This window comes from Eleutherodactylus coqui, chromosome 5, assembly GCF_035609145.1.
Source record: "Eleutherodactylus coqui strain aEleCoq1 chromosome 5, aEleCoq1.hap1, whole genome shotgun sequence".
Taxonomy (NCBI): domain Eukaryota; kingdom Metazoa; phylum Chordata; class Amphibia; order Anura; family Eleutherodactylidae; genus Eleutherodactylus; species Eleutherodactylus coqui.
Window position 1 is genome coordinate 229,174,221 of NC_089841.1, and position 15,292 is coordinate 229,189,512.

Sequence of the window (15,292 nt, forward strand, 5' to 3'; positions counted from 1 at the left end):
AAACATACTGTAATGAAAATATGAAATTCCTCTTGCTGGACTTGATAAAAGACAATGAAAGGTAAAGGGAGGCTTCTCTAATGGCTGTATGACCCGCTAAATGACTCCAGTAAGGCCAGGTTCAGCTGGGCGTAAGATTACCGCGTGCGCTGTACACGTGTGTGATATGCAGTAATTCGCAGGCAATCGGTTACGCTGCCCTAATCAGTTCTGATCACATATGAGTGTTGGAATTGCGTAACACGCAAGCGCAAAAAAGAAAGCAGCATGTACTATTTTGCCGCGTCTATATGCGCATGAGAGCCCATTGTACTCTATAGGGTGATTATAGCCTGTATAAACCCACAAAAAAGGGCGATTTTTATCACTAGTCAGACCGTGTACACACGGCCACCAAATCACTCACTTGGGTCTTCAGCTCACCTAAAAGCGAAGTAACTATCAGACTGTGTAAACAGGCAGTCGTTCATCTATGAATGATTGCCCCTTTGCAGTGAATGGAGGTGGGCGGCCGGAAGAGTTCTCCAGAACGCTCCGTCTCCATTCCATGAATAACTAGCTCTCCTGCGTGAAAGCACTGATGCTATAGTCGTCCCGTGTAAAGGTACTTTTCCTGCAGCTGGGTGACACGTCCCCTGCTCCATGCAGGTTGAGGTGAGAGCTGCTGCAGGGCAGGAGGAGGGGAACCCACTTCAACTTGCTCTCTCAGGTTGGCTCACAGCTACAGCTAAAGCAGTTCTAGCTGTGATCTCGCCTGAGACAGAGCCATTAGTAAGAGTGCTTTTAGACAGAATGATTATCGTTCGAATGAGTGAAAGTGAACGATAATTGAACGATAAACAGCGCTTGTTCAGTCGCCTTCATTCACTTACACAGCGAATGTGAAAGACTGAACGATTCTGAATGATTTCTCGTTTGAACGAGATAATTATGTATCTGCCGGTCTAAACAGACTGCTGGAGTGTAAAAGCTAACTGTATCATCATTCGCTTGTTTAAACAATACATCGGCTAGTCTAAAGCACCCCCACATGGGCTGAAGTGAGAGCTGCAAGTACATCCAGCTGTGGTGTAGCCTGAGATAGAGCCTTTAGTAGCAAGGATGTATCTCACACATCCTTGTCTACTGAAGCGCCTCCTTGCCAGGGTGTAGGAGATATGAATATACAATATAACTATAAAATACAAATATATTTTGACATTTTTGTGGCAAGGAATATTACAAAGATCTATTCAAGTCTTTACACAATATAGCAGGTTATATGGGGTTGTCTACGATCGGAAAGAAAATAGAAGACAAAATAAACCGCACCACCCGTCATTAAGGCTAGATTATAACAGACTCACCAATTCGTCTCTACTTACGCTTGTCGCTCTGTAAAAATAACGTCTATGCTCTGCGCCTCCCGGTCATTCTGCGCCTTTAGCTATAAAAAGAAAAAACATCCCCATGAAGAACGTGGAAGCTTTACTTTGTGACAAATCAATGAACATTCCAGTTAAGGATTAATTATTACAATGTATCACAATACGGACATCTGCTGGTTATCATGAGGAACGGACAGCTAGGGTCGTAGATGGTAGAACGCAAATGGAGTTGTGCAAAATTGGACATAAATATGGTATCAGAGTGGGGGTCAAAATTATTTCTTGAGTCAAGAGCATTATTTAATTCTACTAACATTTGTAAGGGTGAATTCACAAGTGGCAGATGAGCTCCAGAGATTTCTGCAACAAGTGCTATACATCCGAATGTGCCTTGCAGAAAACCATGGGTAGAATCAACGACAATCAGAGGAATGAAACGGATTGTTCAGCCGCAGTAGTTCCTGCGACAAAGCTGCATGCTCTTTCTTAATTTTCATCACAAAAGGGCGTTGAAAAAAAGGTCTACTTTTTTCATATATATGTATATGTCTCAATTAACAGGAGACCCAAATACATTTAAACTGCTCCAAAAACCAGATTTCCTCTAACAGATTTTCAGCTCCATCATAGATTATAGCAATTTTCTTTGAAAAGACCACTTTTGATTACATTTTGGGTTTCACTGTATTATTTAGACAAATCTCAGCTCTTGGGGACCAGTGCTGCAGGAAACAAACTGTGCTTGCTTACACATATATACAACATAGAACATCGTCAAGGTAGGGTTGGGACATCGACACAAAAATATCGATAGTCGATAGTATCGCCTATCGCTGAACAAACTATTGATTACTGTAAAATATCGGTGGAAAACTATTGATATTTTGATATATCGACTTTTTTAAATGCTGTATAAAAATAAAACAGGTCTAGGATTAATAAAGCAACAATCAGCAAAGAAAAAAAAGTTTTCTTTTAAAACTTTAAACTGTTGAATTTATTATGAACTTATAACTATTAATAACATGAAAATATATTAAAGTTACAAATGAAAATGAAGAATTACAGATGAAACATATAATTATAACTAGGTATATGAAAAGAAGTTTTTTATCATTGGCCCGAATAATCATTATCTAATGAACCAAGAAATATTAATTTGCTCGCATGCTCTCCCTTCAAAATGCTCCTTTGAGCAGAAATAACTTCACCAGCTTTTGAAAACATTCTTTCTGCAAGAATTGAAGTAGGAACTACAGAAAGATATTATTAGAAAGATCGAGGCCTGGTAACGCGAACGCAGCGCCCCCAACGCAATTGTAATTGCGTTAGATGGGTCTCCCATCTTTTCTATGGGCACTGCGTTCGCGTTAGACGCTGAACGCACGACATGTCGCGTCTCCTTTTCTGGACGCGACCTGTGTGCGTTCAGCGCAGCCCTCCATCTGCATCTGGAAATGCTTTCATTTAGAAAGCATTGCCAACAGCCATCACGTTTTTACTGTAATGTAATGCCATATGTCTACTGGACATTACTGTCCTCCTTGTGTATGTAAGTTGGACACTGTTCGTTTCTGTCACTAGATGGATTCATTCAGCTAGGAATTCTATTTTCCTGCTTCCATAACGAAGTAGCAAAACAGAAACCACAAGGTCGACGTTAACAAGTCCTAAGGCGCACAATAATTAGGGTTGAATTCTGTCATACAGTGAAATAGAAACTTATACATAATTGTACAAGTCTAGAACCCCACTAAATAGTGTTTTCCCAAAAATAAGACACTGTCTTATATTAATTTTTGCCCCTGAAATTAATTTTTGCCCCAAAAGAGGCACAGTGTCTTATTTTTTGGGGATTGGGTGCTTATACTTACCTGGTCCTCAGCGTCCTGGTGTCTCGCGCTGCTGGTCTCTGGTGGCAAAGCGGAAGACTGCAATGTACTCCGCACTGAGATATCCTCTTCTTTTTGGTGACGGGGCTTTGAATACCCCGCCGCCAGCAAAGGGAGTGCTGTGGTTGGATCGAGCGCCAGCCAACCACAGCGGGTGTTCGATGAGCCAATCACAGCCATTCAGTGATGTCATTCACTGAATCGCTGTGTATGATCGAGCGCCGGCTCCAATTGGCTGGTGCTCAATTCAGGCACAGCGCCCGCTTTGCTGGCGGCGGGGTATTCAAAGCCCCGTCACCAAAAAGAAGAGGATTTCTCAGCGCAAAGGACACGGCGTGGGATATTGCGTGGGACTCAGACGCCGCGGGCAAGGTGAGTATTGATGTTTTCTCCCCCCCCCATGTACTTTAGCTATGGCTTATTTTCCGGGCAGGACTTATATTTCAAGCCTCCCCGAAAACTGGGTAGGGATTACTTTCGGGGGAACCCGGCAGATGAAATGTTGTGAAAACAGCAAGCTCCAAATTGACAATATGTATAGAAAAAAAGTACGGCTTCAAAACTGGACTAATCTAAAAAGAAAATATAAAACAGATTTTAGATATTGAATGAAAATAAATAGCTGATGCTCTGATAATTCAAGGGACTGTTCCCTTCTTCAGTGAACTGTTGACACTTACCATGTTATAGTCGTTTAGTACTTCTTCCATGTCTGTGTTAGTATTCAGCTTGTCTACCAACTGAAAGATATACAAAAGATCTATCTTAGCCAACAAGAAATAGAATAGGCTTACTTTAAAACATATCCGCACTTTCAGATGAATTTTCTGAGTAAGTTGCCATGCGGGTGTACATGAGGAATAGCAACATATCAATCATTACATGACTTGCATCCTGCAATAACCACCAGTTTTACAGTTTGCAGAATGTATCTGTACCTCTTTGTTCTCTGTGAGTAGAAGAGAGGAGCCTGTCGTTATGCTGTGCTCTATATCCTGTGCACAGAGAACTGCAGATTATGCTCCCTAACTGTTTGTAACATACATAACCAACATCTGCATGGAGGATACCAGAGAAATACTGAGCAGCATAGATGAAATTTCATTAGATATAAATCACTTACTCTTAGCTACAGCACACCTGTTTTCAAGACTCTGTTTCTGCCTCCCTCCTCCTCACCCCTTTCCTCAGATTTTAATAGGCAGCACGAGTCAAGATCCCCTTCCAATTCCTATTCCCCTTCTTGTTATAACTGTTACCAGAGATAGACTTCAACTAATAACAGGCAGTGCACAGCAAACTAGAAGGAAGGAGACCCCCTCCCCCAGTGGCAACCACTTAAAGGGACTTTTCAGCAAAAAAAAAAATGTAATTCACTGTACCAGATGTATCCTATTAGTCAGACTCTCATAAATCAAACATTATGGCAGGACTACATTTTTGGGGCCAGTTGGAGATTATTTTACAATTACTTGGGGTTGTATATATAAGTAAATATTTTGCAGAAAAAAAAAATAATCCTCATAAAAACTTCCCAACACATAGCTCACTTCTAAGCAAAACACGTATTTCCCTTCTGTAGTAAAAAGGTTCTTCAAGTGACTAACTGCAAACATTCTAAGTATCCAAATGGAGCACACCAATATCCATCACTCCATGGTACAAAGTGACACACCACGGTTTTTGGCCTCTATGTGAACCAAGTATTTCATGATGGATGAATTATATTATATGTCCTGCTGGAATCTATCCAAAGCGCAATTTTGCCAGTTTTTTTTAATACTATTTACAATATTTGACTGCAAAACTTTATTGCACATGTCATTATGCGTGTCGGGGAAACCCAATATTTGTACATTTTTCACAATTAAATAATTTTTATTCCATAAAAATGATTAAAAACAATTGTGTTTATTAGATTTTTTTATGTGTCATTATTTTAATTGTAAACTTTAATCAATCATTCTTAACATATTTTTAGTCCCATTAGAAACGTAAACTTTTTTTTACTGTAATGTAATGCCATGTCTACTGGACATTAACGGTCCTCCTTGTGTATGTAAGTTGGGCATGCCCAATCTATGTCCTAATGGGCTTACATGAACAGATCATTCGTCCCAAGACTACGGTATAAAACCATTAGCCCCAGCAATCACACTGCTGGAGTTGACAGATGATAAATGGAGCTTCCTCCTCCCTTTGTCAGCACTGTGATCTATACTGATTGCGGTATGCACAGGGTTCAACGGCCAGGATTTGAGTTGATCCTGGCCATTAGTGTTGGAGAAGAGCCGTTAATCACAGCTTCTGTGCCCCATGTGATCACCATCATGTATAAGTGTGAGAAGGGACATATATCCACAATAATATCTTCTATACCTATAAGAAATGTGGAATGGGTACCAGTCAGTGCAGGGAAATAATGGATGTACAGCCATCTATCTGAACAACCTAATTTATCCACATGGACGCCCTTGACTACCAGTCAACGAGTCATATTCCTCTATCTGCCTTGGGGTCATATTTGATTCTGATCTCTCTTTTACCCCCTACATCCAATCTCTGGCCCGAACATGTCAGCTGCACCTCAAGAACATCGCAAGAATCCGCTCTTTTCTCACTGTGGACACGCTAAAACCGCTTATTCTTGCCCTCATCCACTCCCGGCTCGATTATTGCAACTTGTTGCTGATCGGCCTCCCCTGCACTAGACTCTACCCTCACCAATCCATCCTGAATGCAGCAGCCAGGCTTATCTTCCTGTCCAGCCGCTACTCGGACGCCTCTGCCCTGTGCCGGTCACTGCACTGGCTGCCCATCAAATACAGAATTCAATTTAAACTCGCTACCTTCATCCACAAAGCCCTCCACAGCGCAATCCATCAACCAGCCCGGGCTCTCCGCTCTGCTAATAAAACCAGACTGAGCGCCCCTTTAATTCGAACTTCTCATTCCCGCCTCCAAGACTTCTCCAGAGCAGCACCGATCCTCTGGAACGCACTACCAAAGGCTACCCGAGCAATCCAGGACTCACAGAACTTCAGGCGTGCTCTAAAAATGCACCTCTTCAGGGAGGCATACCGCATTCCCTAAACAAACCCCTCTGTACTCCGCCTGATAACATGCTCCCTGACCTACTGACTGCAATCCATGCTAGCCACCATATACCGCTCCTGCAGTCATACTGTTTCTGCCGTCACACGGCTAAATGTCTGACCATTGTCTGTGTATAACATCGCTCACTCTTCCGCTTCGCCATACCGCGCACATCTCCAGCCCCTTTACCTTCTGTATCCCCCCCCCACTATCTGTAGTATGTAAGCTCGTTGGAGCAGGACCCTCACTCCTATTGTTTCCATTAACTGATTACTATGTAACCGCGGTTCTGTAATTTGTGTACTTTTGTCTTTCTGTATCCCCCCTGTCTATGGAAGCGCTGCGGAATATGTTGGCGCTATACAAATAAAGTTTATTATTATTATTATTAGCAAATATAAAGATATCACGTGTACCATGTTGTAGTCGGCGAGCTGCCCCTGCTGTTCCTTAATTTCATGAGCGAGGACTTCAGCTCTGAGGAAAGATTAGACTCAATCATTTACAACATAAATCTGACATAAAGCTTTCTCCACACCCTTCAGGGTTGTTCACATGAGCGTAGTTGTGTTGTGCATTAGTAGCGCAATTTTTGCGTTCGTAATATGCAGCGAATACAGCAAATGGATTTCCATGGGTTCATTCACATGAGAATACTTTTTCACACCATGCACAATTGCATTAACGAATATGCAGCATGTCCTATCTTGGTGCGTATTACACACTGTAGAAGTCCGTTGAAAATCAATGAGTGTACATAAATACGTGAAAAATACGCAGGAAACCCGCATATTACATCGCCTAAAATCGTCAGTAAATGGGCCGTTACCTTCTGAAAGATTACTCCGTTTCCTGCGGCAGGTCTCCTTTGCTGCTGTGTTCATTCACATCACAAGGCTGCACCCCCCCCCAATAACAATAGGCTGGTGTGAGAGTTTTGTGTTTAGGAAAATAGTGTCTATGGTTACTATTGGGGAACGCCAGATAAAAATGTGTAGTCCAGGCAGCATTGAGATGAGTAAAAAAATAAATTTTTTATTCCTCCATTTAAAATGATAACCAGCGACGTTTCGACCTGTCCAATGGGTCTTTATCAAGCTAGACCCTGGCTGGGCTTTGCACCTGTTTCCCGCTTTGCCTATAATAGGATTTACAAGACACCAGGGGGCTGGATTGGCCCTTAGTTGCTGCTATGTGCATTCTACTTGATAACTATTGGGGAACGCGGCCATGTGACACGATGTCAGAATCACAGAGGAACGGAGAACCATGGGAGGGGAGTCAGGAAGATTTCAGAATTTAAATAGATTTCAGGGTAATTTTTATTCCTAACAGAGATAGTCCAATAATCGGACAACTTCCTTTTCAATATGGTTTTTGGCTGCGTGTTTGAAAATGTACGGGCAAAAAACACTGGAATTTACAGTAAAGTCTGGATGTGAGGTAATGATTTGGGGTGAATGCACACCTAGCTGTTTAAAAGTCATGTTTAGAAATCTTTAAATGAGTGTAATAAACTGATAGGTAAACTGCTTGTAGCGACACCAATGCCTTCACTGCAAACTGTGATCCACTCTATGAATACTTGGCAGGTTCTCACCTGTAACAGCTTTACTGGTTTAACAAATTGTGTTTGTGAGATGAATGCTAAGAGTGACACTACGACATACAATCACGGTCTCCCTAATCCAAACTCTGTACAGTGTGTTACAAAGTGACACATGTAGCATTCAGAATGCTATTTGTAAACTACTTTTTAGCAACAGCTCAACACCGGACTTGCCTTTTCTCATAGGACAGATACACAGAGTTCTCCTGATGATGGGTATCGATCTCCTTTTTAAGCTTTGTCATTTCTGCACTGAGTTCGCTGATTTTACCCCTAAAAATAAAAGAAATTAATATTAGTTATGCAAATTTATTAATTGTGTAATGACAATAAACCAGAACTATCCCTTAAAGGTTTACCGGAGCCTATTTCTTTTACTAAACAGCCATATGCTCTTCTTTAGAGTAGTAGAAGTACAGTATACGGAATAAGGGAGGTCTGCGTTCACACTGAGCTGTGAATGTTGCGCATATTTTAATGTCCAATAAAAATGAACTTTGTTAGTCTGCTTTCACACCTGTGGCGGAGGTGGGGGGAGGGGGGGGGGTCCTTGCAGGAAAGGGGTTTCCCCTGGCTGAATGGATCCCTCTTATGATGGAAGCGAGCAGCACCGAACAGATCTCATTGACTATAATGGGATCCATTCGGCTTCCGCTCAGCTGCCCAGTATTTCATCAGAAAAAAAAGTGCTGTGTGCAGCGCGATTTTTTTGGGTATTTTGTGCCGTATATGCGATGGAACTTCTGAACGGAGGATCCTTACTTTCTTTTTAGCAGCTTGAAGTAGGACTCTGTTTATTGCTGCATGGAGAAGTTTACAAGGTTATACAGAGAGCCCTCTGTGCTGAAGCCTACACACACGCGTTTTGGAGAGACAACCCCTTCCTCAAGCATGACGACCTGGATCATAGCACCACTTATAGATGCTGCCAATCCTCAACATGTTACAGTAGGATATAAAATCCCATCATTTACGTCAGTAATGAGGTCCTACTAACAATAGTTACAAAGCTTGGCGGAACCGCATCTAGCATAACAATCCGGAATACTTCATGCTGAAATAGTCACCTGAAAGTTTCCTACTGCGCACATCTCACTTCCTCTAGCGTCTGCCACCTTAATGCATTTACCCGTGCTTATATTTATAGAAGTGCCTTACCACCGAGGTCTGTCCGTACTCAGTCTTACCATTCTATACATTCCTTACCTGTGCACGGGCATTGCGATATACTGCTGCGGATTTCCACCGCAGGAGAACACTTTGCCACCACGACTTTCCGAAATGAACCTATCATTATGATCGGTTCATCACGGAAAATCGCGGCATGCCGCAATTTTTATAGGCAAGCGGTAACTCGATGCAATTTTTCGCTCGTGTACATTGGGCTGCACTTTCCATAGTTATCCTATGGAAAGCGTTCATTGTGTTACCCGCGTGCAGATTACCGCCGCAGGTAACGCAGTGAAATATCATCCGTAGACATGAGGCCTAAACATGTTTGTGGACATAAAACCTAGAAACACCGTACAAACTCCTACAATCTCTAAAGGGATTAGCCGAGGTATAAAGCTATTCCCTATCCACAGGAATAAATGAATGTGATTGGAGCATCCAGCGCTGGCTGTGATTGGCCAAGCGGGCTGTCACTCAGCCGACTCCGCCATTCGGAGCAATCTCTTGCTGGAGGCGGGGGATTTCTATCCCCATCACTAGCAAAATGCTCTGCCGATTTAACAAGTGCCCAGCAGCCTACACGGAAGTCCGGAGAGCGGCCCCCAGGACACCGACGGCACCTGCAAGGGGAGTATTGATTTTTTTTTCTTCTCTCACGTAGTGAAGGTAGTGTATTTAGTGCTGCCAAAAACGCTGTACCAAGTTGTGCCACGTTTTCAGCAGCGCTTAAACTGCTGCCCATACATTTTAATTGGCGCCCCAGGGCTGAAAATGCTTGTGCAAACAGCCCCATTGAAATGAATGGGAGTGTTGTACAGCGTTTAGCACTGCGCTGAAAAAGCAGCACTAGACGCTGTACAAAAATGTGGTTTGGTGTGTTGTTTGGAATGTCTACAACGAATTAATTGGATTTACATTGATTCCTATGGAAATAATTGCCTCTAGTTTCGGACCAATAACCAACGAGACTAGAGGTTTGACTGTATTGCTTTATATCTTGGCACAACCTCTTTAAAGAATTAAAAAATAAATTTAAGTACCTGAGAAGCCCAAGAAAGTAAGATTTATCCATAATCTGCCTTTGTGGACCTGAAAAATAATGACAAATAATACACATTTATGACTTTTTTTTTAAAGAGGAAAGCTGACGAAGGGCTTATTCACACGAATGTAATTTCGATCCGTATTACGTGCGCAACGTATGCCTGTGTAACATGCGGTAATATTCATTGACCCACTCAAACGAGCGTTATTTTATTGGGTATACTATGTGCGTAAAAAAACAAACCTGCAGCATGTTCTATTTTACCACGTATTACGTGTGGTGGAGCCCAGAGTTTTCTATGGGCATGTAACAAACACCGCGCATATGCAATTACATTGCGCATATGCAGCATTTAATATGCTACCCGGCTGAGACACAGAGCATGGAAATAAAAATAAAAAAAAACATAAACGTCACACTGCACATAACAGCGTGCGTCACATACGCTGTCATGCTCCGTGCACAATCGCTGCCCTACGCAGCGATAGCCGGATCATCACCAGCTCACACAGCGGTAAAACGCTGCTCAATACACGGCCGAGTCCTAACTGAAGAACATCTTACAATATGGAAACAGAAAAGAAGTAACCCAATTACCTGACTTTTTTGACTAGTTTAAGCATACTTTATATTAGAAGTATTTTATAGTGGGTGTCGTAGCCATTTTCACTTACTACATGTCTTAAAGAAGATCGCTCTAATTCACCCTCTTCATCTAGAAGTGAAAAGAATTTGAATTCACCTATGGCTTTTACCTTTCATTCCAGTTTTCATTCCACTTAGTCCCTGCTGAGTAACAGGCCGGTCAGCTACTTTTATTTGAGCTGAGAGAACGCCGCCTGCTGCAGCAGGTCCCCCACGGGTTCCCGGTCGGGCAGTACCAGGTGGCATCTGCAGGCAGAGAGAAAGAATTACTCCTTTTTATTAAAACATTTTTAAGATAAATATGAGGGGCGGAGCACCCTGTGGGCGAAGTACTAAGGTTTAGGCGATGCCACAGGGAGGTTACCACTAAACATAAAAACATCTGCAGATACTAAACATTAACGCAATGCTAACAAGAGAGTATAAATGAAGGACTGGGAGATCTGGGTTGGCTAATGCAAAAAAGATTTACAGCAATGACTTAAAATTTCTTCATTTATTTTGGGACACTGCAGTATATAAACAGGCGAGAAAGTGGGGAAAAAAGGGTCGGCCAGTCCCATCACAATACGTGGATACGTGTCAGAATACACGTCAAATTGTGGCGATTAGACGCATATTTTGAAGTGACGGCGACATTTACAAGATCAATAGCCGCGATCACCTTTTGCCAGCTGGCGTCAGATGTAAGAAACAGCCAACACTTGCATTGCATGAAGAGGGACCGACATCTTATCCACCTCCATACACATCCCAAATGCATGGACATAAATGTACAACTTGTGTCGCTAAGGGGTTAAAGAAAGACTTCAGACAAAGCGGCAAGACTTTGTCGCCATAGTATAGGTCTTGAGGAGACAGCAGAAATCTTCACTGAGTGATTTGCTTGCAATGGGGGCCATGGAAGTCCCCTTTACATAAAGGCCCATTTACACACAACGATTATCATTCAAAATTCAGTCAAACGAGCTCAAAGGGGCGATCCTCATTGTGTGTAAACACTGCCATCATTCACTTTTCAGCTGAATAATGATTTTAAGGTGCGCTTAAGATCCATTGTTTAGCCGGAGAGAGATAGCAGGGATCACACGCTGTGTTCTGCACAGGAATCGCAGATAACATTGTATTCTGCCAACAGCCCGTGCAAGAACAATGGAGCTGTGTGCAGAGCTTAGACCACATGCTGGGCTCTGCAAACAGCTCCTGGAGGCCCATTTACATGCAAATGAAGATGATAAAGTGTTAATAAACATTAGTGTCCATTAACACTTTATGCAAAATGATCACTAAAACTGTCAATCTTTCAATCATTTGAAAGATTCTTTGCGTGTAAATGGGCCCTAAAATATAACCTTTTCTGACATTAACCTCAAGACAAGGAGGTAGATAAGAAGGTGAAGGACTTGTTTTTAAATTCCGTTTTCCTTTAAAAAGAAGGACGGTTTCCCAATATGTACTCACGGGTGTGGAAAGCCTACTTGCTGTGGGTGGAACTCGGACTCCGCTTGGAGGTCTGTTTGAAGTAGAACTGATGCCAGCCCTTGAGATGGGACGTGCTGACGGAGGCCTCTGGTTGCTTGCCATATTAACCAATTCTTCTGTGGAAAGAAGATTTAAGTATACAGTTATTTAGGTGGACAGCAGCTCCATGCAGCTAATAAATGAAGTGTTTATTAAAGAAAATTCTACTTTACAACCAAATCAACCCAAAAGTGAGTTTCTGGTGCACCACTGAGACACTGAAGAACGTTCTAATGTTGAAGACTGCAAGCTCAGACCTTCACAAAGTTATCTATTGGCACCATGGAAAGGAGTTTGCTGCTCACTGAGCAGATGCTGGCTGGGGTAGATGTGGAGGTGGATGGTAGTTTGGGAGAACAGGTTACGTAGGCAGCTGGGTGACAGAAGGAGGGATAGAGGGAAGAGATCCAGGGAAGGGGGGGGGGGGGGTGAGAGAGAGATCGAGGGGTGGGGGGGGGAGCTAGGGGAAGAAAAGAGATCCGGGGAGGCTAGGGGAAGAAAAGAGATCCGGGGAGGCTAGGGGAAGAAAAGAGATCCGGGGAGGCTAGGGGAAGAAAAGAGATCCGGGGAGGCTAGGGGAAGAAAAGAGATCCGGGGAGGCTAGGGGAAGAAAAGAGATCCGGGGAGGCTAGGGGAAAAAAAAGAGATCCGGGGAGGCTAGGGGAAAAAAAAGAGATCCGGGGAGGCTAGGGGGAAAAAAAGAGATTCGGGGAGGCTAGGGGGAAAAAAAGAGATCCGGGGAGGCTAGGGGAAAAAAAAGAGATCCGGGGAGGCTAGGGGAAAAAAAAGAGATCCGGGGAGGCTAGGGGGAAAAAAAGAGATCCGGGGAGGCTAGGGGAAAAAAAAGAGATCCGGGGAGGCTAGGGGAAAAAAAAGAGATCCGGGGAGGCTAGGGGGAAAAAAAGAGATTCGGGGAGGCTAGGGGGAAAAAAAGAGATCCGGGGAGGCTAGGGGAAAAAAAAGAGATCCGGGGAGGCTAGGGGAAAAAAAAGAGATCCGGGGAGGCTAGGGGGAAAAAAAGAGATCCGGGGAGGCTAGGGGAAAAAAAAGAGATCCGGGGAGGCTAGGGGAAGAAAACAGATCCGGGGAGGCTAGGGGAAGAAAAGAGATCCGGGGAGGCTAGGGGAAGAAAAGAGATCCGGGGAGACTAGGGGAAAAAAAAGAGATCCGGGGAGGCTAGGGGAAAAAAAAGAGATCCGGGGAGACTAGGGGAAAAAAAAGAGATCCGGGGAGGCTAGGGGAAAAAAAAGAGATCCGGGGAGGCTAGGGGAAAAAAAAGAGATCCGGGGAGGCTAGGGGAAAAAAAAGAGATCCGGGGAGGCTAGGGGAAAAAAAAGAGATCCGGGGAGGCTAGGGGAAAAAAAAGAGATCCGGGGAGGCTAGGGGAAAAAAAAGAGATCCGGGGAGGCTAGGGGAAAAAAAAGAGATCCGGGGAGGCTAGGGGAAAAAAAAGAGATCCGGGGAGGCTAGGGGAAAAAAAAGAGATCCGGGGAGGCTAGGGGAAAAAAAAGAGATCCGGGGAGGCTAGGGGAAAAAAAAGAGATCCGGGGAGGCTAGGGGAAAAAAAAGAGATCCGGGGAGGCTAGGGGAAAAAAAAGAGATCCGGGGAGGCTAGGGGAAAAAAAAGAGATCCGGGGAGGCTAGGGGGAAAAAAAGGGATCCGGGGAGGCTAGGGGGAAAAAAAAGAGATCCGGGGAGGCTAGGGGGAAAAAAAGAGATCCGGGGAGGCTAGGGGAAAAAAAAAAGAGATCCGGAGAGGCTAGGGGAAAAAAAAGAGAGATCTGGGGAGGCTAGAGGAAAAAAAGAGATCCAGGGAGGCTAGAGGAAAAAAAGAAATCCAGGGAGGCTAGGGGAAAAAAAAAAAAAAAAAAGATCTGGGGAGGCTAGGGGAAAAAAAGAGATCCGGGGAGGCTAGTCCTAACCTGGCACACCCCAACAAATTTGCAATGTTGGCAGATGAGGGGGATGCCATTACAGGGTTAGCACTGATGCAGCACGACATGCCGCCTGACCGTCGGGGGATGTCTGCTCCAGTAGGGATGGGCTCATGCGAGCGGGTGTGAATGTCCTCAGCAGAAGACCTGTTAATGATCACGCAAACGAATTGGGTATGGTCACATATGTGTGCGGTTTTCCGTACACACGGACTGCATATCGTCTGCGCAGAAGAAAAATAACAGGCAGGGAATGACATCAGGGAGTGGCCCCCGAGCCCTGCAGACCCTGTCCCGGCGCCCAGGCGATGTTCCCTCGTGCCGTCGTGGTGAGCGCTTCTCTGAGAGCCGCGCGAACATACTGTAAGGTAGCATCTAGGCCTCGTGCACACCTCCAGATTCCGCAGCAGTAACCACCAATAGCACGCTGCGGGAAAACGATTCCTCCTGCACACGAGCGGAAACCAATTGCGGTTTCCGCTGTTGGATGAAAAATCGCAGCATGATCCATCTTACTGCGGTCCCCGCATGGATGGCCTCCATTTATGTCAATGGACGCCATCTAACCCGCGACCCATAGCGGACGCAGAAAGGTTTGTGCAGACCCCAGCGAGGGCGATGACAGGCATGCAGGGTCACCCGCCGCGGTCAGGACGGATTCTGCGGGTGGAATACGCGCTTGTTCTATTCCCTGCGCGCACGTAACTACGGTCATGTGACTCTGGCCTACGGGCAGCAGGGTTGTAGTCGTGCCTACTAGTGCCACTGAGTTATGACAGGCAGCTGACACTGCAGCACAATATCAGTCCGGTCCCATTCAGCACTGCTGTAGGAACACCGGCTGCCGCGGAGATGGAAGCCCCTATATAAATATACATATATGTAGCGCAGCGCATATACGGACGGACGGAATAATAAGACAAAACTACAACCCCGAACACTTACACCGTCCGTCCGTCGGCACTCTCCGGTCTCCTAGCAACCAAGTCACGTGTGAACACTCGTCCAAC

At 44.3% G+C, this 15,292-nt stretch overlaps 1 protein-coding gene across 1 annotated transcript in view; it reads right to left on the reverse strand.

Moving 5' to 3' along the window:
- Positions 1–15,292, reverse strand: part of IFT74 (intraflagellar transport 74) — an 84,319-nt gene extending 69,027 nt beyond the window's left edge. Inside the window, exons 1-8 of the mRNA XM_066604297.1 lie at positions 15,228–15,292; positions 12,289–12,425; positions 10,938–11,073; positions 10,178–10,226; positions 8,139–8,237; positions 6,772–6,832; positions 3,940–3,999; positions 1,365–1,426 (exon numbers count right to left, since the gene is read on the reverse strand). Coding sequence (XP_066460394.1) covers positions 1,365–1,426; positions 3,940–3,999; positions 6,772–6,832; positions 8,139–8,237; positions 10,178–10,226; positions 10,938–11,073; positions 12,289–12,411 — 590 coding nt within the window. The 5' untranslated portion in view covers positions 12,412–12,425; positions 15,228–15,292. The remainder of the gene's footprint in view (positions 1–1,364; positions 1,427–3,939; positions 4,000–6,771; positions 6,833–8,138; positions 8,238–10,177; positions 10,227–10,937; positions 11,074–12,288; positions 12,426–15,227) is intronic.